This window comes from Loxodonta africana, chromosome 10 (assembly GCF_030014295.1).
Source record: "Loxodonta africana isolate mLoxAfr1 chromosome 10, mLoxAfr1.hap2, whole genome shotgun sequence".
NCBI classification, from domain to species: Eukaryota; Metazoa; Chordata; class Mammalia; order Proboscidea; family Elephantidae; genus Loxodonta; species Loxodonta africana.
In genome coordinates this window covers 107,390,383-107,416,733 of record NC_087351.1, presented here as the reverse complement: position 1 = coordinate 107,416,733, position 26,351 = coordinate 107,390,383, and the positions used below count along the sequence as shown (strand labels likewise).

General features: G+C 39.8%; 1 protein-coding gene across 1 annotated transcript in view; it reads right to left on the bottom strand.

The window, feature by feature from the left end:
• Positions 1 to 26,351, bottom strand: part of PPP4R4 (protein phosphatase 4 regulatory subunit 4) — a 139,417-nt gene that overhangs the window by 13,116 nt on the left and 99,950 nt on the right. The window contains exons 17-19 of the mRNA XM_003408846.4: positions 14,482 to 14,626; positions 12,332 to 12,373; positions 12,159 to 12,233 (exon numbers count right to left, since the gene is read on the bottom strand). Coding sequence (XP_003408894.1) covers positions 12,159 to 12,233; positions 12,332 to 12,373; positions 14,482 to 14,626 — 262 coding nt within the window. The remainder of the gene's footprint in view (positions 1 to 12,158; positions 12,234 to 12,331; positions 12,374 to 14,481; positions 14,627 to 26,351) is intronic.

Below are 26,351 nucleotides of genomic sequence, written 5' to 3'. Positions count from 1 at the left end.
CATATATTTTACCCCACCACCCCCCACCCCCAACCCAGCTTCAGTGGCTGAATCCCTGGGCCTGAGATAGACCCTGGTGAGCACCTGGAACCATACTCCCGGCCTTGGGGAAGGAAAAAAATTGCAACTGGGGGGAAAAGATAATTTTCCAGCTCCATTAACTGGGGGAGCTCAGGACACACGCAGCTCCTGTCCAGGCATAAACCGTCCGTGGACCTTGAGCACCTCTCCCTTCTGCATGGACCTGTGTGGGCCTATTTCCAGAGAATAGGCCCTTGTTGGCAAACTCCAACCATTTCAGCGGTGCGGTGGAGAGGTGGGGGTTTGATGTTTGACATTGCTTTGCCTATTAAACAAGGTCCTCGCCTACCTACAACAAGGACCTAAGGACTGGTGGCTCCACTTGGGTCACCCAGCCACCAGCGACAGGGGCCCAGGGATAACTGGTACCTCCCAGTCCTTACAACAAAATCTTTGGGTGCCCATAGCCCCTCTGCAGACCCCACCCACCAGCACACTCTAGGGAACAGAGACGCATTTTCCTCAGAGACACCTGGGGGTCGGTTCTCAGCCCCCTGCCTTGTTCAGAGCATGACCCCCTGCTGCAATCAGATACGGGTATATACGCCAATCACCCCTGCCCCTCTAAGACTGTAGGACACAGCCTGTACCACATACTTGATATCAGCTACCTGGAAACCTGAGCTGAATTCATACAAGAAAACTGAATGGACTCCTAGACTGATATACCTGATAACAGCTCTAGCCAGCTGGGGATAGGACACCAGAGCTCCAAAGGCGAAAATAATCAAGTTAGCTCACTCAAGCAACCCATAGGGGTATACCAAAACAAAAACAAAGCAAGAAGCTATGACACAGTAAGCAAGCATAAACTAATACAATAACTTATAGATGGCTCAGAGACAACAGTCAATATCAAGTCACATAAAGAAACAGGCCATGATCACCTCAACAGGCTCTCAAAACAAAGAATCCAGGGATCTTTTAGATGAAAGTGCATTCCTGGAATTACCAGATGCAGAATACAAAAGTTTAATATACAGAACCCCTCAAGACATCAGGAAGGAAATGAGGCAATACGCACAATAAGCCAAGGAACACAAAGATAAAGCAACTGAAGAAATCAGAAAGATTATTCAGGAACATAATGAAAAGTTTAATAAGCTGGAAAAATCCATAGATAGACAGCAATCAGAAATTCAGAAGATTAACAATAAAATTACAGAATTAGATAACTCAATAGAAAGTCAGAGGAGCAGGATTGAGCAAGTAGAAGCTAGAATTTCTGAACTTGAAGATAAATCACTTGGCACTAATATATTGGAAGACAAATCAGATAAAAGAATTAAAAAAAAATGAAGAAACCTTAAGAATCATGTGGGACTCTATCAAGAGAAAAAAACTAGGAGTGATTGGAGTACCAAAACAGGGAGGCATAACAGAAAATACAGAGAAAATTGTTGAGGATTTGTTGGCAGAAAACTTCCCTGATATTGTGAAAGATGAGAAGATATCATCCAAGATGCTCATCGAACTCCACATAAGGTAGATCTTAAAAGAAAGTCACCCAAACATATTATAATCAAGCTTGCCAAAACCAAAGATAAGGAGACAATTATAAGAGCAGCGAGGGATAAAAGAAAAGTCACCTACAAGGGAGAGCCAATAAGAATAAGCTCGGACTACTCGGCAGAAACCATGTAGGCAAGAAGGCAATGGGATGACATATTCAAAAAATTGCAGGAAAAAAATTGCCTGCCAAGAACCATATATCCATCAAAACTGTCTCTTAAATATGAAGGTGAAATTAAGACATTTCCAGATAAACACAAGTTGAGGGAATTCATAAAAACCAAACCAAAACTACAAGAAATACTAAAGGGAGTTCTTTGGTTAGAAAATCAATAATATCAGGTATTGACCCAAGACTAGAACACTGGGCAGAGCAACCAGAAGTCAACCCAGACAGGCAAATAAAAAAAAAAAAAACAAAGCAAGATTTAAAAAAAAAAAAAAAAGGCCAACACAGGGTAATGGCGATGTTATTATATACAAGAAGACAACATTAAGATAATAAAGAGGGACTAAGAAATGTAATCATACACCTTCCACATGGAGAGGAAGATACGGCGATACAAAGAAATAAAAGTTAGTTATAAATTCAGAAAAATAAGGGTAAATAATACGGTAACCACAAAGGAGACAAACTATCCTACTCATCAAAATAAGATACAAGGGAAAAATACAGACTCAGCAGAAACAAAATCAACAACAACAAATACAAGGAAAGGACAATATATAAAGAAAATCTACTCAGCACATAAAATCAAGTGGGGAAAAAGAAGCTGTCAACACACAAAAAAAGACATCAAAATGATAGCACGAACTTCATACCTATCCATAATTGCCCTGAACATCAATGGACTAAATGCACCAATAAAGAGACAGAGAGTGGCAGAATGGAATAAAAAACAAGATCCGTCTATATGCTGCCTACAAGAGACACACCTTACACTTAGAGACACGAACAAACTAAAACTCAAAGGATGGAAAAAAACATATCAAGCAAACAACAATCAAAAAAGAGCAGAAGTGGCAATATTAATTTCTGACGAAATAGACTTTAAAGTTAAATCCATCAGAAAGGATAAGGAAGGACACTGTATAATGATTAAAGGGACAACACACCAAGAAGATATAACCACTTTAAATATTTATGCACCCAATGACAGGGCTGCAAGATACATAAAACAAACTCTATCAACATTGAAAAGTGAGACAGACAGCTCCACAATAATAGTAGGAGACTTCAACACACCACTTTTGGTGAAGGACAGGACATCCAGAAAGAAGCTCAATAAAGACACCGAATATCTAAATGCCACAATCAACCAACTTGACCTTGTAGACATATACAGAACACTCCACCCAACAGCAACCAACTATACTTTCTTTTCTAGTGCACATGGAACATTCTCTAGAATAGACCACATATTAGGTCATAAAGCAAGACTTAGCAGAATCTAAAACATTGAAATATTACAAAGCATCTTCTCTGACCATAAGGCCATAAAAGTGGAAATCAATAACAGGAAAAGCAGGGAAAAGAAATCAAACACTTGGAAACTGAACAATACCCTGCTGAAAAAAGACTGGATTATAGAAGACATTAAGGATGGAATAAAGAAATTCATAGAATCCAATGAGAATGAAAACACTTCCTCTCAGAACCTTTGGGACATAGCAAAAGCGGCACTCAGACGCCAATTTATATCAATAAATGCACACATCCAAAAAGAAGAAAGGGCCAAAATCAAAGAACTATCCCCACAACTTGAACAAATAAAAAGAGAGCAACAAAAGAAACCCTCAGGCACCAGAAGAAAACAAATAATAAAAATTAGAGCTGAACGAAATGAAATAGAAAACAGAAAAACAATTCAAAGAATTAACAAGACCAAAAGCTGGTTTTTTGAAAAACTCAACAAAATTGATAAACCATTGGCCAAACTGACAAAAGAAAAACAGGAGAGGAAGCAAATAACCCAAATAAGAAATAAGATGAGCGATATTACAACAGACCCAACTGAAATTAAAAGAATCATATCAGATTACTATGAAAAACTATACTCAAATTTGAAAACCTAGAAGAAATGGATGAATTCCTAGAAACACACTACCTACCTCAACTAACACAAACAGAGGTAGAACAACTAAATAGACCCATAACAAAAGAAGAGATTGAAAAGGTAATCAAAAAACTCCCAACAAAAAAAAGCCCTGGTCTGGATGGCTTCACTGCAGAGTTTTACCAAACTTTCAGAGAAGAGTTAACACCACTACTACTAAAGGTATTTCAGAGCATAGAAAATGATGGAATACTACCAAATTCATTCTATGAAGCCACCATATCCCTGATACCAAGACCAGGTAAAGACACCACAAGAAAAGAAAATTATAGACCTATATCCCTCATGAATGTAGATGCAAAAATCCTCAACAAAATGCTAGCCAATAGAATTCAACAACATATCAAAAAAATAAGTCACCATGACCAAGTGGGATTCATACCAGGTATGCAGGGATGGTTCAACATTAGAGAAACAATGAATATAATCCATCATGTGAGTAAAACAAAAGACAAGAATCACATGATTTTATCAATTGATGCAGAAAAGGCATTTGACAAAGCTCAACACTCATTCATGATAAAAACTCTCAGCAAAATAGGAATAGAAGGAAAATTTCTCAACATAATAAAGGGCATTTATACAAAGCTAACAGCCAACATCACCCTAAATGGAGAGAGCCTGAAAACATTCCCATTGAGATCGGGAAGCAGACAAGGATGCCCTTTATCACCACTCTTACTCAACTTTGTGCTGGAAGTCCTAGCCAGAGCAATTAGTCTAGATAAAGAAATAAAGGGCATCCAGATTGGCAAGGAAGAAGTCAAAGTATCTCTATTCGCAGATGACATGATCTTACACACAGAAAACCCTAAGGAATCCTCAAGAAAACTACTGAAACTAATAGAAGAGTTCAGCAGAGTATCAGGATACAAGATAAACATACAAAAATCAGTTGGATTCCTCTACACCAACAAAAAGAACATCGAAGAGGAAATCACCAAATCAATGCCATTTACAGTAGCCCCCAAGAAGATAAAATACTTAGGAGTAAATCTTACCAGAGATGTAAAAGACTTATACAAAGAAAACTACAGTACACTTCTGCAAGAAACCAAAAGAGACTTACTTAAGTGGAAGAACATACCTTGCTCATGGATAGGAAGGCTTAACATTATAAAAATGTCTATTCTACCAAAAGCAATCTATACATTTAATGCAATTCCGATCCAAATCCCAACGAGATTCTTTAATGAGATGGAGAAACAAATCACCAACTTCATATGGAAGTGAAAGAGGCCCCAGATAAATAAGGCATTACTGAAAAAGAAGAACAAAGTAGAAGGCCTTACTTTACCTGATTTTAGAACCTATTACACCGCCACAGTAGTCAAAACAGCCTGGTATTGGTACAACAACAGATACATGGACCAATGGAACAGAATTGAGAATCCAGACATAAATCCAACCACATATGAGCAGCTGATATTTGACAAAGGCACCAAAACAGTTAAATAGGGAAAAGACAGTCTTTTTAACAAATGGTGCTGGCAGAACTGGATATCCATCTGCAAAAAAAAAATGAAACAAGACCCATACCTCACTCCATGCACAAAAACTAACTCAAAATGGGTCAAAGACCTAAATATAAAATCTAAAACGATAAAGATCATGGAAGAAAAAATAGGGACAATGTCAGGAGCCCTAATACATGGCATAAACAGTATAGAAAACATTATAAAGAACATAGAAGACTAGGTAACCGGGAGCTCCTAAAAATCAAACACCTATGCTCATCCAAAGACTTCGCCAAAAGAGTAAAAAGACTACCTACAGACTGGGAAAAAGTTTTCAGCTGTGACATTTCGGATCAGCGCCTGATCTCTAAAATCTACATAATACTGCAAAAACTCAACTGCAAAAAGACAAATAACCCAATTAAAAAATGGGCAAAAGATATGAATAGACACTTCACTAAAGAAGACATTCAGGTAGCTAACAGATATATGAGGAAACGTTCATGATCATTAGCCATTAGAGAAATGCAGATCAAAACTACAATGAGATCTCATTTCACTCCGACAAGGCTGGCATTAATCCAAAAAACACAAAAGAATAAATGTTGGAGAGGCTGTGGAGAGATTGGAACACTTCTACACTGCTGGTAGGAATGTCAAATGGTACAAGCACTTTGGAAATTGATTTGGCGCTTCCTTAAAATAGAACTACCATACGATCCAGCAATCCCACTCCTTGGAATATATCCTAGAGAGATAAGAGCCTTTACACAAACAGATATATGCACGCCCATGTTTATTGCAGCACTGTTTACAGTAGCAAAAACACGGAAGCAACCAAGGTGTCCATCAATGGATGAATGGATAAATAAACTATGGTACATTCACACAATGGAATACTATGCATCGATAAAGAACAGTGAGGAATCTGTGAAACATTTCATAACATGGAGGAACCTCGAAGGCATTATGTTGAGTAAAATTAGTTGCAAAAGGACAAATATTGTATAAGACCACTATTATAAGCACTTGAGAAATAGTTTAAACTGAGAAGAGAACATTCTTTTGTGGTTACGAGAAGGGGGAGGGAAGGAGGGTGGGAGGGGGTTCTCACTAATTAGATAGTAGGTAAGAACTACTTTAGGTGAAGGGAAAGACAGCACACAGAACAGGGGAGGTCAGCACAACTGGACTACACCAAAAGCAAAGAAGTTTCCTGAATAAACTGAATGCTTCAAAGGCCAGTGTAGCAGGGGCAGGGGTCTGGGGACCATGGTTTCAGGGGACATCTAAGTCAATTGGCATAATAAAATCTATTAACAAAACATTCTGCATTCCACTTTGAAGAGTGGCGTCTGGGGTCTTAAAAGCTAGCAAGCAGCCATCTAAGATGCATCAGTTGGTCTCAACCCACCTGGATCAAAGGGGAATGAAGAACACCAAGGTCACAAGATAATTATAAGCCCAAGGGACAGAAAGGGCCACATGAACCAGCAACTACATCATCCTGAGACCAGAAGAACTAGATGGTGCCAGGCTACAACCGATGACTGCCCTGACAGGGAACACAGCAGAGAACCCCTGAGGGAGCAGGAGAGCAGTAGGATGCAGACCCCAAATTCTCATAAGACCAGACTTTATGGTCTGACTGAGACTGGAAGGACCCTGGTGGTCATGGCCCCCAGACCTTCTGCTGGCCCAGGACAGGAACCATTCCCGAAGCCAACTCTTCAAACATGGATTGGACTGGACAATGGGTTGGAGAGGGACGCTGGTGAGGAGTGAGCTTTTTGGATCAGGTGGACACTTGAGACTATGTTGGCATCTCCTGCCTGGAGGGGAGATGAGAGGGTGGAGGGGGTTACAAGCTGGTAAAAGGGACACGAAAAGAGAGAGAGGGAGAAAGCAGGCTGTCTCATTAGTGGGAGAGTAATTGGGAATGTGTAGCAAGGTGTATATGGGTTTTTGTGTGAGAGACTGACTTGATTTGTAAACTTTCACTTAAAGCACAGTAAAAATTATTTTAAAAAATCAAATAAAAATTTTAAAAAACTGACAAAAGAAAAAATAGAAAATCTGAATAGTCATATCTATTAAAGGAATTGAACCAATTATCAAAACCCTTACCATAAAGAAAATGCCAGATGCAGATAGTTTCATTAGTGAACTCTATCAAATACTCAAAGAAGAATGTTGCTGTTAGGTGCCATAGATTCGGTTCCGACTCATAGCGACCCTATACATAACAGAACAAAACACCACCTGATCCTGCGCCATCCTCACAATCATCGTTATGCTTGAACCCGTTGTGGCAGCCACTGTGTCAATCCATCTCGTTGAGGGTATTCTTCTATTTCACCGACCCTCTACTCTATCAAGCACGATGTCCTTCTCTAGGGACTGGTCCCTCCTGATAACATGCCCAAGGTAAATGGGACCAAGTCTCACCATCCTAGCCTCTAAGGAGCATTCTGACTGGACTTCTTCCAAGACAGATTTGTTTGTTCTTCTGGCAGTCCATGGTATATTCAATATTCTTCTCCAACACCATAATTCAAAGGCATCAATTCTTTGGTCTTCCTTATTCATTGTTCAGCTCTTGCACGCATATGAGGCAATTGACAACACCATGGCTTGGGTCAGACACATCTTTGTCCTGTCCTCAAAGTAACATCTTTGATTTTTAATACTTTAAAGAGGTGCTTTGCAGTAAATCTGTCCAATGTAATACCTCATTTGATTTCTTGACTGTTGCTTCCATGGGTGTTGATTGTGGATCCAAGTAAAATGAAATCCTTGACAACTTCAATCTTTTGTCCATTTATCATATTGCTTATTGGCCCAGTTGTGAGGATTTTTGTTTTCTTTATATTGAGGTGTAATCTACCCTGAAGGCTGCAGTCTTTGATCTTCATCAGTAAGTGCTTCGAGTCCCCTTCACTTTCAGCAAGCAAGGTTGTGTCATCTGCATAACGCAGGTTGTTAAATGAGTCTTCCTCTAATCCTGATGCCGTGTTCTTCTTCGTATAGTCCAGCTTTTCGAATTATTTGCTCAGCATACAGATTGAGTAAGTATGGTGAAAGGATATAATGCTGAACACACACCTTTCTTGACTTTAAATCACAAAGTATCCCCTTGTTCTGTTCAAATTACTTGGTCTAAGTACAGGTTCCTCATGAGCACAATTAAGTGTTCTGAAATTCCCATTCTTTGCAAAGTTATCCATACTTTGTTATGATCCACGGAGTCTAATGCCTTAGCATAGTAAATAAAACACAGGTAAATATCTTTCTGGTATTTTCTGCTTTTAGCCAAGACCCATCTGACATCTGCAATGATATCCCTTGTTTCATGTCCTCTTCTGAATCTGGCTTGAATTTCTGGTAGTTCCTTGTGGATATACTACTGCAAACACTTTTGAATGATTTTCAGCAAAATTGTACTTACGTGTGATATCAATGACATTGTTCTGTAATTTCTGCATTCTGTTAGATTACCTTTCTCTGGAATGGGTACAAGTATGAATCTCTTCCAGTCTGTTGGCCAGGTAGCTGTCTTCCAAATTTCTTGGCATAGACGAGCGAGCACTTCCAGCGCTGCATCTGTTTGTTGAAACATTTCAACTGGTATTCTGTCAATTCCTGGAGCCTCATTTTTTCACCAATGCCTTCAGTAAAGCTTGGACCTCTTCCTTCAGTACCATCAGTTCTTGATAATATGCTAACTCCTGAAATGGTTGAATGTCAACCAATTCTTTTTGGTACAGTGACTCTGTGTATTCCTTTCATCTTCTTTTGATCCTTCCTTCATCGTTTAATAGTTTCCCAGTAGAATCCTTCAATATTGCAACATGAGGTTTGAACTGTTTCTTCTGCTTGAGAAATGCTGAGCATGTTCTTCCCTTTTGGTTTTCTATCTCCAGGTCTTTGCACATTTTATTATAATACTTTACTTTGTCTTCTTGAGTTGCCCTTTGAAATCTTCTGTTCAGGTCTCCTACTTCATCATTTCTTCCTTTTGCTTTAGCTACTCTACGTTCAAGAGCAAGTTTCAGAATCTCTTCTCACATCCATTTTGGTCTTTTCTTTCTTTCCTGTCTTTTTAATGACCTCTTGCTTTCATCATGCATGATGTCCTTGATGTCATTCCACAACTCATCTGGTCTTTGGTCATTAGTGTTCAATGCATCAAATCTCTTCTTGAGATGGTCTCTAAATTCAGTTGGGGTACACTCAAGGTCGTACTTTGGCTCTCATGGACTTGTAATTTTCTTCAGCTTCAACTTGCATATGGGTAATTGATGGTCTGTTGCATATTCAGCATCTGAACTTGTTCTGACTGATGAAATTGAGCTTTTCCAACATCTCTTTCCACAGATGTAGTCTATTTGATTCCTGTGTTTTCCATCTGGTGAGGTCCACGTGTATAGTTGCCGTTTATGATGATGAAAAAAAGGTATTTGCAATGAAGAAGTCATTGGTCTTGCAAAATTCTGTCATGCTATCTCTGGCATCATTTCTATCACCAAGGCCATATTTTCCAATCATCGATCCTTCTTCTTTGTTTCCCACTTTGGCATTCCATTCACCAGTAGTAATCAAGGTGCCCTGACTGCATGTTTGATCAACTTCAGACTGCAGAAATTGGTAAATATTTTCAATTTCTTCATCTTTTGCCTTAGTGATTGGTGTGTAAATTTGAATAGTAGTCATAGTAATGGTCTTTCTTGTAGGTACATGGATATTAACTTATCACTGACAGCATTGTACTTCAGGATAGATCTTGAAATGTTCTTTTTGATGAATGTAACGCCATTTCTCTTCAATTTGTCATTCCCAGCATAGCAGACCATAGGATTGTTTAATACCAGTCCATTTCAACTGACTAATGCCTGAGATATTGATATTTATTTCATTTTTGACAATTTCCAATTTTTTCAACGATATAAATGGCGATTATACCAGTGGATCTTGCCAGGTGAAATCAATCCCTAGAGAAGGATATCATGCTTGGTAAAGTGGGGGGTCAGCAAAAAAGAGGAAGATCCTCAATGAGATAGGTAGACACTGTGGCTGGAACAACGGGCTCGAGCATAACAACAATTGTGAGAATTGTGCAGGATCAGTCAGTGTTTCATTCTGCTGTACACAGGGTTGTGATAAGCTGGAACCAACTCTATGGCACCTAACAACAACAACAACAATCTTTATGGAAGCTGACTTCCACATCTTTCTTCGTGGAGTGGCTGGTGGGTTCGAACCACCAACCTTTCGGTTAGCAGTTGAGCACTTAACTGCTGTGAATTGTCCATTAAGAGGTGGCTAGAAAGGTCTCAGACAGAGCTGGAGAAAAACAAAGAAAAAAGTTCTAACTCACAAAAAAAGACCAGACTTACTGGTCTGACAGAGACTGGAGAAATCCTAAGACTATGGCCCCTAAAAAAAAAAAAAAAAAAGACTATGGCCCCTGGACACCCTTTTAACACAGTACTGAAGTCACTTCTGAGGTTTACCCTTCAGCCAAAGATTAGACAAGCTTATAAAACCAACAATAATACATGTAGCTCAGCCATGCATATAAGACTAAGTGGGCACACCAGCCCAGAGGCAAGGACAAGAAGTCAGGTGGGGACAGAAAATGTGAATGCATGGAAATGGCGAACCCAAGGTTGAGAAGGAGGGTTGGCAACCGATTTCACAAAACGATATGTGTATTAATTATTTAACAAGAAACTAATTTCCTCTGTAAACCTTCATCTAAAGCATAACACAACAAAAAAAATGACATTTGGCACCCAAGCCAGAGCTAGAAATAACTCCTTTACTGGGCAAGGCTATTCTGTTAGCTAATGACACAGAAAAGAGGGGTAAAAAAGGAAAGGGAAAGAAAAAAACAGAAAAGATCAGGAAAAGGAACTAAATACCACGGGTGCTTTTAGGAAGCACTGAGTTTCTGTTTACGGTAAGAGTAAATGTGGCAATGAATACTGATTATGGTTGCACAACTTGATCGATGTAATTGTTGTTACTGAATTGGACACATGAAAAATGTTGAACTGGCAAATGCTGTGTTAACTATATTTTTACAACAATAAACAAACAAAAAAAGTCCCCCCCCGCCAAAAAAAAAAAGGAGTATCCGGATAAACAAATTTTGGTATATTCATAGGAGCCCTGGTGGCACAGTGGTTAAAACAGCTGCTAACCAAAAGGTTAACGGTTCTGCTAACCAAAAGGTAGGCCGTTCAATCCCACCTGCTGCTCCGCGGGAGAAATATGCAGCAGTCTGCTCCTGTAAAGATTTACAGCCTCGGAAACCCTGTGGAGCAGTTCTACTCTGTGCTATAGGATCGCTATTAGTTGGAATCGGCTTGATGGCAGTGGGTTTGGTTTGGTTTTGGTTTGATATACCCATGCAATGGAATACTTTTCAGAAAAAAAAGAAGGAATGAACTATGGATACATACAACAACATGGATGGATTATGTTGATGGAAAAAAGCCAGACAAAAGAAGCATATAACGTATGATTTGATTTACCTAAATTATAGAGAATGCAAACCGATCTGTATGACAGAAACAAGATCAGTGACTGCTGGGGACTAGAGTGGAAGAAGATATGGATTACAAAGGGGCACAAGGAAACTTTTGAGGGAACGAAAATGTTTGGTAACTTGATTGTGGAGGTGGTTTCATGGGTATCTCCACATGTCAAAACTCATCAAATTGTATACTTCGAAGACAAGCAATTAATTGTGTATCAGTTATACTTCAACAAAGTCATTTTTTAAAAGGGCTAGCAAATGTAGTTTTCCCTCCAGATCACAAAAGGACAGATTTCAGAAGATCTGAGCTTATCTTTAGTCATCTAGGAAGGAGGGAAAAAAGTAGTGTAAAAATGAAAGAAATTATTAACAAGTTTAGTGACAAACGCAGTTATTATTGGTCACGAAAAGTATGCGTGTGCGTGTCTGTGTATGAAAACAACATACCATTTCCAAAAGAAACAGTTCTTCTCTTTCTTTCTCTTGATCCAACAAATCTTTTTCATAAAATTTTTTCTGAAACTGTTTAAAGTTTAAAATAAAATCGTGAAACATTAGTGATGAATTTCTGCCAATCTTTAAGGATTCCTTTCAATATTAGATGAAGAAAGTGCACTTACAGCGTCCATAGACATTTCCATTCTGTCCAACTCTAACACGGTCTACAAAGAAAGTTTAAAAAATTATTGAACAGTAATTAACTTAAATCAACCAACTGTTTCTCAAAGACACTCTTTTTCCAGAGGGAGGTTCAAAGAGGAGGCTTCTGCATTAGGCAGGGGAGGGCTGAATTAGGAAACCTTTAACGTTTCTTCCAACTCTATACTGTATTTATAATCAACCCCTATATATTGTCCAGGAGTCGTTTAAACTTTTAAAAGTTTTTAACCTTAAGAAGAGAAAGTACGGAAGCATGTTTGAAATACTAAATGCATGCAATTGAAACAATTTCTAATAATTTCCAGTGTCAACTTTTTCTGAATTTTCAGAAATACAATATAGTTTTTGAACATTTTAAAAGTCTTTAGCAAAATCTCTATGAAACAAGCTATATTCTATCATTTGAATTAAAATTAGTTCTCTTCCATATAAATTTTTGATCACTCTAATCAATAGGAAGACTTTGCTCTGAAAGTATTCTCTCGATTTATATTGTCTTTCAGAATACACTAGTCTGAAACAAATTCTTCTGATCACCTAACCCAGGGTTTTGTCTCTGACAGTGAGAGATGCTTCTGAAAAGTATTCTACAGGCATAACTCTAATCACTAAAGTACACTCATATATTCATAAGCCCAGAGAATACACTGCAAACATAAGATTTCTTTGAAGCTTTATGTTTATACTGAAATTCATAGAAATTTTATAATTTATGCCATGAAATATTCCTTTTTAAAATAAAATTACTTTCTACCTATAAATACTGGTTAGGATAAGCTATTCCATTTTTATCCCAAAGCTGTGTATAGCTTCCTCAGGGTTCGCCACACAAGTAAATGTTTGAAAAACATTATACTACAGCATTTTCACGGGACAACTTGACTTCTTGCTGTGACATGTACCTCAAATAAGAGCTGTACTCCAAAATCATCCATTATAGATTAATGATCTATTGATTTAATTAGATCATCAATGTACCTATTTATAGATTTACTTTGTATTTTTTTTAATTAACAGACTATTTCAGAAAAGCAACTAACCCTCTCATCTATATTATTTTGACAAGTTAACTCTACAGTGTAAAATTCTATAATCAAATGGTGAAGAAAAAAATAGCTGCAATATATATATAGACAGAGAGATGTCCAGCATTTGAGTATTTCTGCTTAGTTAATGAAAGGAATTCACATTTCAGTAAAATAAAACTATACTAATTAATACTAAGTTAAAATCATTTTATTAAAAAGCTTCTCATGTGTCTTATGTGACATGTTAATGACAACCAGAAAAAAGATTCTCTTTCAAGTATAATAAATACCATCAATGCTAGGTTATTAAACATTATTTCCTCTCACTATAAGTACCTATGTATCAACTACAAAGCTGACATTCAGATTCACAAAAGTAATCACTTCAATTTGATTTAATGTTATAAACATATTAGTTACAGATTAAGCATAATTTTTTTGAAGACTGTAAATTATTTTAAGGTTTGACCTCACTGACTTAAACTTTTACTGTTTTTGTTTTCCATACTGCCAAACAATTCATATAATACCATGTGCTGAAACAAAACAAACAAACAAACACCAGAGGCACATGTTATATTGTTGAAAAAGGAATGCGCTCCAGGGTAAGAGAACTACGCCAATTCCTGGCAGACCACTCTACATTGCTGTGTCAAACAGAGCACTGAATTAACTTTGAGGACCTTTTCAGGTCTAAGTTAAAGAATGAACTTTCCCAATTTCACCAACAAAGTTTTGCTGAATTACAATCACTTATTTAATAAGGTCTGATGAATCAAGTACTCACTATTAGCTGAGCAGTATTGATTGAGCACCTGACACGTGTCAGGCACACCCTTGTGAAGCTTCTATTCCCAGCAATAAAAGTTTCCTATCTAAGAACCTTTAGAAATAACTTTCCTATCCAGTTACAGCACACACCAACCAAATCCTTTTCCTCATTCTTGCTACTCTAGCAAATAAATTAATCCCTTAACTTATTGCCATCATAGCAAGTAAAACAGTGAAGCTGTAATTAACAGTATCTGGTTTTTTGGGGGCAACGCAAGAGACATAGATGCAGCTGCACGAGCGATACTTACTCTTTTGACAAGAGCCAGGACGTCTTTATCTTTTTCCTGACACAAGAGTTTTCTCACACACATTTCTAACTGCTGAAGCAGGTGCTTATCTGCAGGGACCTTCAGAGTGGCCTTCACTTTGGGCAATAAGCAGCAAAGTTTCATTCTATGATAAATTAAATGGGTTTTTACTTCTGAGTGCAGCTGATAACTCAGAGTAACAATAACATGACATTGAAAGAAAATTCAAGCTTTAGCTAGACTGGGAGTTCATTTATTCATGCAACAAATACACACGGAGTGCCTATTATGTGCCCAACATTATTTTGGGTGCTGAGATACAACAGTGAATAAAACTCACAAAGCTCTTCACAGAGCTTACATTTTAGGATAGGGTAGGAGAGTGAAAATAAAGAATTAAAATGTACTCTGTCAGATCGCAGGAAGTGCTGTGGAGAAAAATAAGGCAGGGCGAGAATACAGGGGAGTACTAGAGGGGGAGGGACTTCCATTTTAAATCAGCTAGTCAGAAAGGGTTTCACTGAGAAGATGACATTTGACCAAACACCTAAAGAAAACGTGGGAATGAGCCACGTGAGCATCTGGGGAAAAGCATGACAGGCAGCAGCAGTAAGTTCAATGCCCTATAGGGGGAGCTGGCCTCATGTGTTGCCCCAAGTTAGCGAGTTGGCCATTGTGATTAGAACACAGTGAAGGGGCAATAGGAGGCCAGCTCATGCAGGGCCTTGCAGGCCACTACAAAGATCCTGGCTTTTAGTCTGAGTGCGATGAGAAGCCATTGGAAGGTTTTGAGCAGAGGGGTGAAATTACCTGAAATGGTCTGTTACTTTTAAAAGTATCATTTGGCTACTGTGTTAAGATTAGACTGAAGATGGTCAAGGACAAAAGAAGGGATACAACAGAGCAAGTTCCTATAATAATTCAGGCAAGGGATGATGGTGGCTTGAATCAGAGTGGTAGCAATAGAAGTGATGAGAAGTGAGTGAATTCTGGATGTATTTTGCAAATAGCAGGATGTGCTGAAGGGCTGGAGTTGACATGACAGAGAAAAAGGAGTTAAGTTTTGGGCCTAAACAAGTGGAAAGATGAAATGATTATTGATGGATATGGACAAGACTGCAGAAGGCATGGGCATGGATAAAGAAGATCAGGATTGAATTTTGGACATATTAAGTTTGAGATGCCTATTAGATATTCAGTGGAAATGCCAAGTGAGAGCCTGGATCCATGAGTCTGTTCTCCAGGGTAGATGTGCATGCTGGAGATATATATGCAGGAGTCTTCAGCATACAGATATTTTAACCATGAGATTAGAGAGATCATCAGTGTCAGAAGAAAAGATACAAAAGGATAACCTAAGGTGTCACACCACAATCACACCTGTATGAGAAGAAAGAACAAGGAGAATGAAGAATACCAGTGAGAGAGGAGGACATCCAGGAAAATAAAACCTTTCTAGGAGGTTGGAACTGTTTAGGGGAAATGTTATGTTCTGCTCATTTAAAACTCCACTTCTTTGCCATGGCTGGTTTTTAGAGAGAGATGCTAGATGGTTGCCTTTTATGGTTGCTATATTCATTCTTTCACCTGAGTGCTCTCCAGACTGTTGTCGGTTTTTATTTCTATGCCAACCTTAGACAGCTAAGTCCCAGTCCTGAAGTTTCTAGGATGCTCTGTTCACTGAGCCTTCAGTTGAGAATTCTTTATATATTCCAAAATTTGCTTTTCATTCAACCAAAAAGAGAAAAGAAGCTCCCCTTCTAATTTTTAGCACTGTAAGGAGAAATAATGGTCTCAATCTCACTCAGAGCTCACTACAGATACTGATAAGCCTGGTGATGCTTTCTCCAATTAAGGAGTTCTACTCCACTTGACAGCAGTGTGAATTTCCCCAAAGAGATCTTTTTACTCTTTTTTCATTTCTGGAAGCTTAGGCTCTTTTGAATACAAAGTAGTCTTTTTCCAGTCTTCATTCTATATAGATTCAGTGAATTTAAATTTTAAACACTGATGTAAGGAAGAACAAAAACAATTAACAATCTAAATAGGCACTCTCCATTCTTTGTAACCCAAGGCAGGTCTAGAAAACATTTATTATTTATCTCTATATAAGATTCTTAGAGGTATGCTAAATGTTCATGTACGTTATCTCTGGTATTTATTCCTCAGAACACCCTCTGAATTAGGCACTAAGGGTATGAAAGCACAGAGAGGTTTTGTAACTTACCCAAGGGCACACAGGTAGTATAGAGCTAGAATTTTAGCTCAGGCAGTGCAGCTCCAAAAAGTATCCCCCAACCAATATGTGATCCTACCACCCTTGACTGTGATGCCTTTCATTCTACCTGTACATCTCTACAGAGCTGGGCTTTTGAATCCAAAGACCATTGAGTATATGGTGCTGCTGGACCCATTTCATTTGCTGGCAGCTGCCCAAGTAGCCAGGTGGGAACCACACAACGATCTTTTAACAACAACAACAAAAATCAACCAAATTCACAGAGTGCTGTTTGATTAGTCTTCATTTGGTTTTTTTTTTTTTTAATTAACTTTTATTGAGCTTCAAGTGAACGTTTGCAAATCAAGTCAGTCTGTCACATACAAGTTTATATACAGCTTACTCCATACTCTCACTTGCTCTTCCCCTAATGAGTCAGCCCTTCCAGTCTCTCCTTTCGTGACAATTTTGCCAGCTTCCAACTCTCTCTATCCTCCCATCCCCCCTCCGGACAGGAGATGCCAGCACAGTCTCAAGTGTCCACCTGATATAATTAGCTCACTCTTCATCAGCATCTCTCTCCTACCCACCGTCCAGTCCCTTTCATGTCTGATGAGTTGTCTTCGGGGATGGTTCCTGTCCTGGGCCAATAGAAGGTTTGGGGACCATGACCGCTGGGATTCCTCTAGTCTCAGTCAGACCATTAAGTATGGTCTTTTTAAGAGAATTTGGGGCCTGCATCCCACTGATCTCCTGCTCCCTCAGGGGTTCTCTGTTGTGCTCCCTGTCAGGGCAGTCATCGCTTGTGGCCGGGCACCAACTAGTTCTTCTGGTCTCAGGATGATGTAGGTCTCTGGTTCATGTGGCCCTTTCTGTCTCTTGGGCTCTTAGTTGTCGTGTGACCTTGGTGTTCTTCGTTCTCCTTTGATCCAGGTGGGTTGAGACCAATTGATGCATCTTAGATGGCCGCTTGTTAGCATTTAAGACCCCAGATGTCACATTTCAAAGTGGGATGCAGAATGTTTTCATAATAGAATTATTTTGCCAATTGACTTAGAAGTCCCCTTAAACCATGGTTCCCAAACCGCCCCCCGCCCCTTGCTCCGCTGACCTTTGAAGCATTCATTTTATCCTGGAAACTTCTTTGCTTTTGGCCCAGTCCAATTGAGCTGACCTTCCACGTATTGAGGGTTGTCCTTCCCTTCACCTAAAGCAGTTCTTATCTACTAATTCATCAGTAAAAAACCCTCTCCCTCCCTCCCCGCCTCGTAACCACAAAAGTATGTGTTCTTCTCAGTTTATACTATTTCTCAAGATCTTATAATAGTGGTCTTATACAATATTTGTCCTTTTGCCTCTGACTGATTTTGCTCAGCATAATGCCTTCCAGGTTCCTCCATGTTATGAAATGTTTCACAGATTCCTCACTGTTCTTTAACAATGCGTAGTATTCCATTGTATGGATATACCACAATTTATTGAACCATTCATCCGTTGACGGACACCTTGGTTGCTTCCAGCTTTTTGCTATTGTAAACAGAGCTGCAATAAACATGGGTGTGCATATATCTGTTTGTGTGAAGGCTCTTGTTTCTCTAGGGTATATTCCGAGGAGGGGGATTTCTGGGTTGTATGGTAGTTCTATTTCTAACTGTTTAAGATAACGCCAGATAGATTTCCAAAATGGTTGTACCATTTTACATTCCCACCAGCAGTGTATAAGAGTTCCAATCTCTCCGCAGCCTCTCCAACATTTATTATTTTATGTTTTTTGGATTAATGCCAGCCTTGTTGGAGTGAGATGGAATCTCATCGTAGTTTTAATTTGCATTTCTCTAATGGCTAATGATCGAGAGCATTTTCTCATGTATCTGTTAGCTGCCTGAATATCTTCTTTAGTGAAGTGTGTGTTCATATCCTTTGCCCACTTCTTGATTGGGTTGTTTGTCTTTTTGTGGTTGAGTTTTGACAGAATCATATAGATTTTAGAGATCAGGCGCTGGTCGGAGATGTCATAGCTGAAAATTCTTTCCCAGTCTGTAGGTGGTCTTTTTACTCTTTTGGTGAAGTCTTTAGATGAGCATAGGTGTTTGATTTTTAGGAGCTCCCAGTTATCTGGTTTCTCTTCGTCATTTTTGGTAATGTTTTGTATTCTGTTTATGCCTTGTATTAGGGCTCCTAGGGTTGTCCCTATTTTTTCTTCCATGATCTTTATCGTTTTAGTCTTTATGTTTAGGTCTTTGATCCACTTGGAGTTAGTTTTTGTGCATGGTGTGAGGTATGGTTCCTGTTTCATTTTTTTGCAAATGGATATCCAGTTATGCCAGCACCATTTGTTAAAAAGACTATCTTTTTCCCAATTAACTGACACTGGGCCTTTGTCAAATATCAGGTGCTCATATGTGGATGGATTTATATCTGGGTTCTCAATTCTGTTCCATTGGTCTATGTGCCTGTTGTTGTACCAATACCAGGCTGTTTTGACTACTGTGGCTGTATAACAGGTTCTGAAATCAGGTAGAGTGAGGCCTCCCACTTTCTTCTTCTTTTTCAGTAATGCTTTCCTTATCCGAGGCTTCTTTCCCTTCCATATGAAGTTGGTGATTTGTTTCTCTATCACCTTAAAAAAATGACATTGGAATTTGGATCAGAAGTGCATTGTATGTATAGATGGCTTTTGGTAGAATAGACATTTTTACTATGTTAAGTCTTCCTATCCATGAGCAAGGTATGTTTTTCCACTTAAGTATGTCCTTTTGAATTTCTTGTACTAGTGCTTTGCAGTTTTCTTTGTACAGGTCTTTTACATCTTTGGTAAGATTTATTCCTAAGTATTTTATCTTCTTGGGGGCTACTGTGAATGGTATTGATTTGGTTATTTCCTCTTCGATGTTCTTTTTGTTGATGTAGAGGAATCCAAGTGATTTTTGTATGTTTATTTTATAACCTGAGACTCTGCCAAACTCTTCTATTAGTTTCAGTAGTTTTCTGGAGGATTCCTTAGGGTTTTCTGTGTATAAGATCATGTCATCTGCAAATAGAGATAATTTTACTTCCTCCTTGCCAATCCGGATGCCCTGTATTTCTTTGTCTAGCCTAATTGCCCTGGCTAGGACTTCTAGCACGATGTTGAATAAGAGCGGTGATAAAGGGCATCCTTGTCTGGTTCCTGTTCTCAAGGGAAATGCTTTCAGGTTCTCTCCATTGAGAGTGATGTTGGCTGTTGGCTTTGCATAGATGCCCTTTATTATGCTGAGGAATTTTCCTTCAATTCCTATTTTGGTGAGAGTTTTTATCATGAATGGGTGTTAGACTTTGTCAAATGCCTTTTCTGCATCAATTGAGAAGATCATGTGGTTTTTATCTTTTGTTTTATTTATGTGGTGGATTACATTAATGGTTTTTCTGATATTAAACCAGCCTTGCATACCTGGTATAAATCCCACTTGATCAGGGTGAATTATTTTTTTGATATGTTGTTGAATTCTATTGGATAGAATTTTCTTGAGGATTTTTGCATCAATGTTCATGAGGGATATAGGTCTGTAATTTTCTTTTTTTGTAATGTCTTTACCTGGTTTTGGTATCATGGAGATGGTGGCTTCATAGAATGAGTTGGATAGTATTCCGTCATTTTCTATACTTTGAAATACCTTTAGTAGTAGTGGTGTTAATTCTTCTCTGAAAGTTTGGTAGAACTCTGCAGTGAAGCCGTCCGGGCAAGGGCTTTTTTTTTTTGTTGGGAGTTTTTTGATTACCTTTTCAATCTCTTTTTTTGTTATGGGTCTATTTAGTTGTTCTACTTCTGAATGTGTTAGTTTAGGTAGGTAGTGTTTTTCCAGGAATTCATCCATCTCTTCTAGGTTTGCAAATTTGTTAGAGTACAATTTTTCGTAATAATCTGATATGATTCTTTTAATTTCAGTTGGGTCTGTTGTGATGTGGCCCTTCTCGTTTCTTATTCGGGTTATTTGTTTCCTTTCCTGTATTTCTTTAGTCAGTCTAGCCAATGGTTTATCAATTTTGTTAATTTTTTCAAAGAACCAGCTTTTGGCTTTGTTAATTCTTTCAATTGTTTTTCTGTTCTCTAATTCATTTAGTTCAGCTCTAATTTTTATTATTTGTTTTCTTCTGGTGCCTGATGGATTCTTTTCTTGCTCACTTTCTATTTTTTTAAGTTGTAGGGACAGTTCTCTGATTTTGGCTCTTCTTTTTGTATGTGTGCATTTATCGATATAAATTGGCCTCTGAGCACTGCTTTTGCTGTGTCCCAGAGGTTTTGATAGGAAGTATTTTCATTCTCGTTGCATTCTATGAGTTTCCTTATTCCCTCCCTGATGTCTTCAATAACCCAGTCTTTTTTTCAGGAGGGTATTGTTCAGTTTCCAAGTATTTGATTTCTTTTCCCTAGTTTTTCTGTTATTGATTTCTAGTTTTATTGCCTTGTGGTCTGAGAAGATGCTTTGTAATATTTCGATGTTTTGGATTCTGCAAAGGTTTGTTTTATGGCCTAATATGTGGTCTATTCTAGAGAATGTTCCATGTCCGCTAGAAAAAAAAGTATACTTTGCAGCAGTTGGGTGGAGAGTTCTGTATAAGTCAATAAGTTCAAGTTGGTTGATTGTTGTAATTAGGTCTTCCGTGTCTCTACTGAGCTTCTTACTGGATGTCCTGTCCTTCTCCGAAAGTGGTGTGTTGAAGTCTCCTACTATAATTGTGGAGGTGTCTATCTCACTTTTCAGTTCTGTTAAAATTTGATTTATGTATCTTGCAGCCCTGTCATTGGGTGCATAAATATTTACTATGGTTATGTCTTCCTGATCAATTGTCCCTTTTATCATTATGTAGTGTCCTTCTTTATCCTTTGTGGTGGATTTAAGTCTAAAGTCTATTTGGTCAGAAATTAATATTGCTACTCCTCTTCTTTTTTGCTTATTGTTTGCTTGATATATTTTTTTCCATCCTTTGAGTTTTAGTTTGTTTGTGTCTCTAAGTCTAAGGTGTGTCTCTTGTAGGCAGCATATAGACGGATCGTGTTTCTTTATCCAGTCTGAGACTCTCTGTCTCTTTATTGGTGCATTTAGTCCATTCACATTCAGCGTAATTATAGATAAATAAGTGTTTAGTGTTGTCATTTTGATGCCTTTTTATGTGTGTTGTTGACAATTTCACTTTTCCACATACTTTTTTGTGCTGAGATGTTTTTCTTAGTAAATTGTGAGATCCTCATTTTCGTAGTGTTTGACTTTATGTTTCTTGAGTCGTTACGTTTTTCTTGGCTTTTATCTTGAGTTATGGAGTTGTTATACCTCTTTGTGGTTACCTTAATATTTACCCCTATTTTTCTAAGTAAAAACCTAACTTGTATTGTTCTATATCGCCTTGTATCACCCTCCAGATGGCAGTTCTATGCCTCCTGTATTTAGTCCCTCTTTTTGATTATTGTGATCTTTTACATATTGACTTCAGTGATTCCCTGTTATGAGCAATTTTTTTTTTAATTAATCTTAATTTGTTTTTGTGATTTCCCTATTTGAGTTGATAGCAGGATGTTCTGTTTTGTGACCTTGTGTTATGCTGGTATCTGATATTATTGGTTTTCTGACCAATTTCCTTTAGTATTTCTTGTAGCTTTGGTTTGGTTTTTGCAAATTCTCTAAACTTGTGTTTATCTGTAAATATCTTAATTTCGCCTTCATATTTCAGAGAGAGTTTTGCTGGATATATGATCCTTGGCTGGCAGTTTTTCTCCTTCAGTGCTCTGTATATGTCGTCCCATTCCCTTCTTGCCTGCATGGTTTCTGGCTGAGTAGTCTGAACTTATTCTTATTGATTCTCCCTTGAAGGAAACCTTTCTTTTCTCCCTGGCTGCTTTTAAAATTTTCTCTTTATCTTTGGTTTTGGCAAGTTTGATGATAATATGTCTTGGTGTTTTTCTTTTTGTATCAATCTTAAATGGGGTTCGATGAGCGTCTTGGATAGATATCCTTTCGTCTTTCATGATGTCAGGGAAGTTTTCTGTCAACAGATCTTCAACTATTTTCTCTGTGTTTTCTGTCCTCCCTCCCTGTTCTGGGACTCCAATCACACACAAGTTATCCTTCTTGATAGAGTCCCACATGATTCTTAGGGTTTCTTCATTTTTTTTAATTCTTTTATCTGATTTTTTTTTCAGCTATGTTGGTGTTAATTCCCTGGTCCTCCAGATTTCCCAGTCTGCATTCTAATTGCTTGAGTCTGCTCCTCTGACTTCCTATTGTGTTGTCTAATTCTGTAATTTTATTGTTAATCTTTTGGATTTCTACATGTTGTCTCTCTATGGATTCTTGCAACTTATTAATTTTTCCACTATGTTCTTGAATAATCTTTTTGAGTTCTTCAACTGTTTTATCAGTGTGTTCCTTGGCTTTTTCTGCAGTTTGCCTTATTTCGTTTCTGAGGTCATCCCTGATGTCTTGAAGCATTCTGTAAATTAGTTTTTTATATTCTGTATCTGATAATTCCAGGATTGTATCTTCATTTGGGAAAGATTTTGATTCTTTTGTTTGGGGGGTTGTAGAAGCTGTCATGGTCTGCTTCTTTATGTGGTTTGATATCGACTGCTGTCTCTGAGCCATCACTGGGAAACTTGTTTTTCCAGAAAATCCTCTAAAAAAAAAAATGCAGTCAGATCCCTATCACAACTGCCTTTGGATTATAACTGCCACCTTGTTCCTTGTAAGGATGAAAGTCCGAGATTTGGATCATATATGGCTTGGCTGTAGCTGGTTCTGTGTTTTTAGTCCAATTAAGGATGGATTTTTGGTCCCTGGGTTTTTTGTGGTTCCTTCTCTCAGGCCGGAAGAATGGGTTAGGAAAAGACCCCCCAAAAAAAGGGGGGGGAAGCAAAGCCGCTGCGGAGCCGGAGCCATTCTCCCTCTGGCTCAGGAAATTCCAATGTTAATGAAGCTGCCTGGGAAGGGTGGGGGAGGGATCAGAGATAGGAGAGTAGCACCTCGGAATATAGCCAGAGTCGCTTGTCTTGCTTGGAATGACTATTTTATCTGAGATTCCCGAGGGGTGTGTCACCTATGTGTGCTGGCTGTGTGGAGATTGCCCCCGGGGGTCTGGCCCACTGAAGCCGCGGTCAGATCCTCCGCTGCCAGTCCAAAGCCCAGTGTCAAGGTTCCCCTGCTGGGACGCTGCACTCCCGGCTCCAAAATCAGTCGCTGCCTCCCGGGGACTTCTCATCCTGCCAGCCGCGTCTCCGCGCCGCCCCCGCGGACCAGCTGGGCCCCCTCCCGGGGTTAGTTCAGGGGAGTAGAGCTGCGCCCCGTGCTTGCACCGTGACAGCACCCAGTCAAAAGCCCGGCGCCAAGGCTCCCCGGCTGGGATGCTGCACTCCTGGCTCCAAAATCAGTCGCTGTCTCCCAGGGACTTCTCGTCCCACCAGCCGCGTCGCCGTGCTGGGCCCCCTCCCAGGGACTTCTCGTCCCACCCCCGCGGACCAGCTGGGCCTCCTCCCGGGGTTAGTTCAGGGGAGTAGAGCTGCGCCCCGTGCTTGCGCCGTGACAGCGCCCAGTCAAATACCCGGCGCCAAGGTTCCCCGGCTGGGATGCTGCACTCCCAGCTCCAAAACCAGTCACTGCCTCCCGGGGACTTCTCCCACCAGCCGCGTTGCCACGCCGCCCGGGCAGATGGCTGGGCCCCCTCCCGGGGTCAGTTCAGGGGGGTAGGGCTGCGCCCCTTGTTTGTGCCGTCACAAGATTTATCAGTTCAGCTCCCCTGGGCCCAGAAGCCCGGCGCCAAGGTTACCTGACTGGGACGCTGGCTCCAGGCCCCGAAAACAGTCACTGCTTCCCCATATTTGTTCGTTTTCCGTCTCTAAATCTGTGTTTGTTGTTCAGGGTTCGTAGATTGTTATGTATGTGATCGATTCACTTGTTTTTCCGAGTCTTTGTTGCAAGAGGGATCCGAGGTAGCGTCTACCTAGTCCGCCATCTTGGCCCCGCCTCCCTTCATTTGGTTTTTGATTTAACAGATTGCTTTCTTATATAGTCAAAGCTACACTATTAGTCACATTCCCCAGAGTAGAGATGATTTCATTTCCTTTCAAATGATTTTTATCAACTTCTTGATAATTGATAACTCACTACGTTGGAAGTTGCTTTTCTAGAATTACAACTTCAATTTGTAAAATATTAACAATAAGGTAAGACCCATTACTTAAGCAAGAGCTAAATCCTAAAGAATTTTAGTGAAACCTGTGAGATTTGGTACTCGATAGGATTGCCTTGTTTCTCTGGGTCTTGCAAGTTTTCCATCTTTGAGAGGGTGCAGTATTACCACTTTTCTATCACTCTCTATCAGTGGAAAATATTTGAGTTTTTCTTCTCTGACAGGTTTTTGCCTTAAGCAGGTTCCGGCTTTCCCAGATTTTACTATATTAAGCAAACCCATTGCTGTTGAGTCCATTCCAATTCATAGCAACCCTATAGGACAGAGTAGAACTGCCCCATAGGGTTTCCAAGGAGAAGCCGGTGAATTCGAACTGCCGACGTTTTGGTTAGCAGCCATAGCTCTTAACCACTGCACCACCAGGAGGCCAACAGGTTCACTGAAATTTACTTTAAGTCTCAAGTCAAGGAAATTCTACCTCTTATTTATATAGCCCCCCAGGTGTCTGTCAGTTTGTCGTACTGTGGGGGCTTGCATGTTCCTTTGATGCTGGAAGCTATGCCACCGGTATACAGATACCAGCAGGGTCACCCATGGAGGACAGGTTTCAGCTGAGCTTCCATAGTAAGACAGACTAGGAAGAAGGACCCAGCAGTCTACTTCTGAAAAGCATTAGCCAGTGAAAACCTTATGAATAGCAGCGGAGCATTGTCTGATATAGTGCTGGAAGATGAGCCCCCCAGGTTGGAAGGCACTCAAAAGATGGCTGGGGAAGAGCTGCTTCCTCAAAGTAGAGTCGACCTTATTGACGTGGATGGAGTAGAGCTTTCAGGACCTTCATCTGCTGATGTGGCATCACTCAAATTGAGAAGAAACAGCTAAAAACATCCACTAATAATCGGAACCTGGAATGTAAGAAGTATGAATCTAGGAAAATTTGAAATCGTCAAAAATGAAATAGAGGGGGCGGAGCCAAGATGGCGGACTAGGCAGACGCTACCTCGGATCCCTCTTACAACAAAGACACGGAAAAACAAGTGAATCGATCACATACATAACAATCTACGAACCCTGAACAACAAACACAGATTTAGAGACGGAGAACGAACTAATACGGGGAAGCAGCGATTGTTTCCAGAGCCTGGAGCCAGCGCACCAGTCAGGTACGGCACAAACACAGAGACCTGCTCCACCCCCCTGAACTAACCCCGGGAGGGGAACCAGCCGGTTCCACGGGCGGCGTGGGACGCAGCCGGTAGGAGAAGTCCCCGGGAGGCAGTGACTGGTCTTGGAGCAGAAAGAGCAGCATCCGAGCCGGGGAACCGTCCCGCAGGGATTTGGACTGGACGGAGGTACGCCATAAACACGGAGAGTTGCTCCACCCCCCTGAACTAACCCCAGGAAGGGGACCAGCCGGGTCGCGCGGGCGGCGTGGGACGCAGCCGGTAGGAGAAGTCCCCGGGAGGCAGCGACTGGTATTGGAGCAGGGAGAACA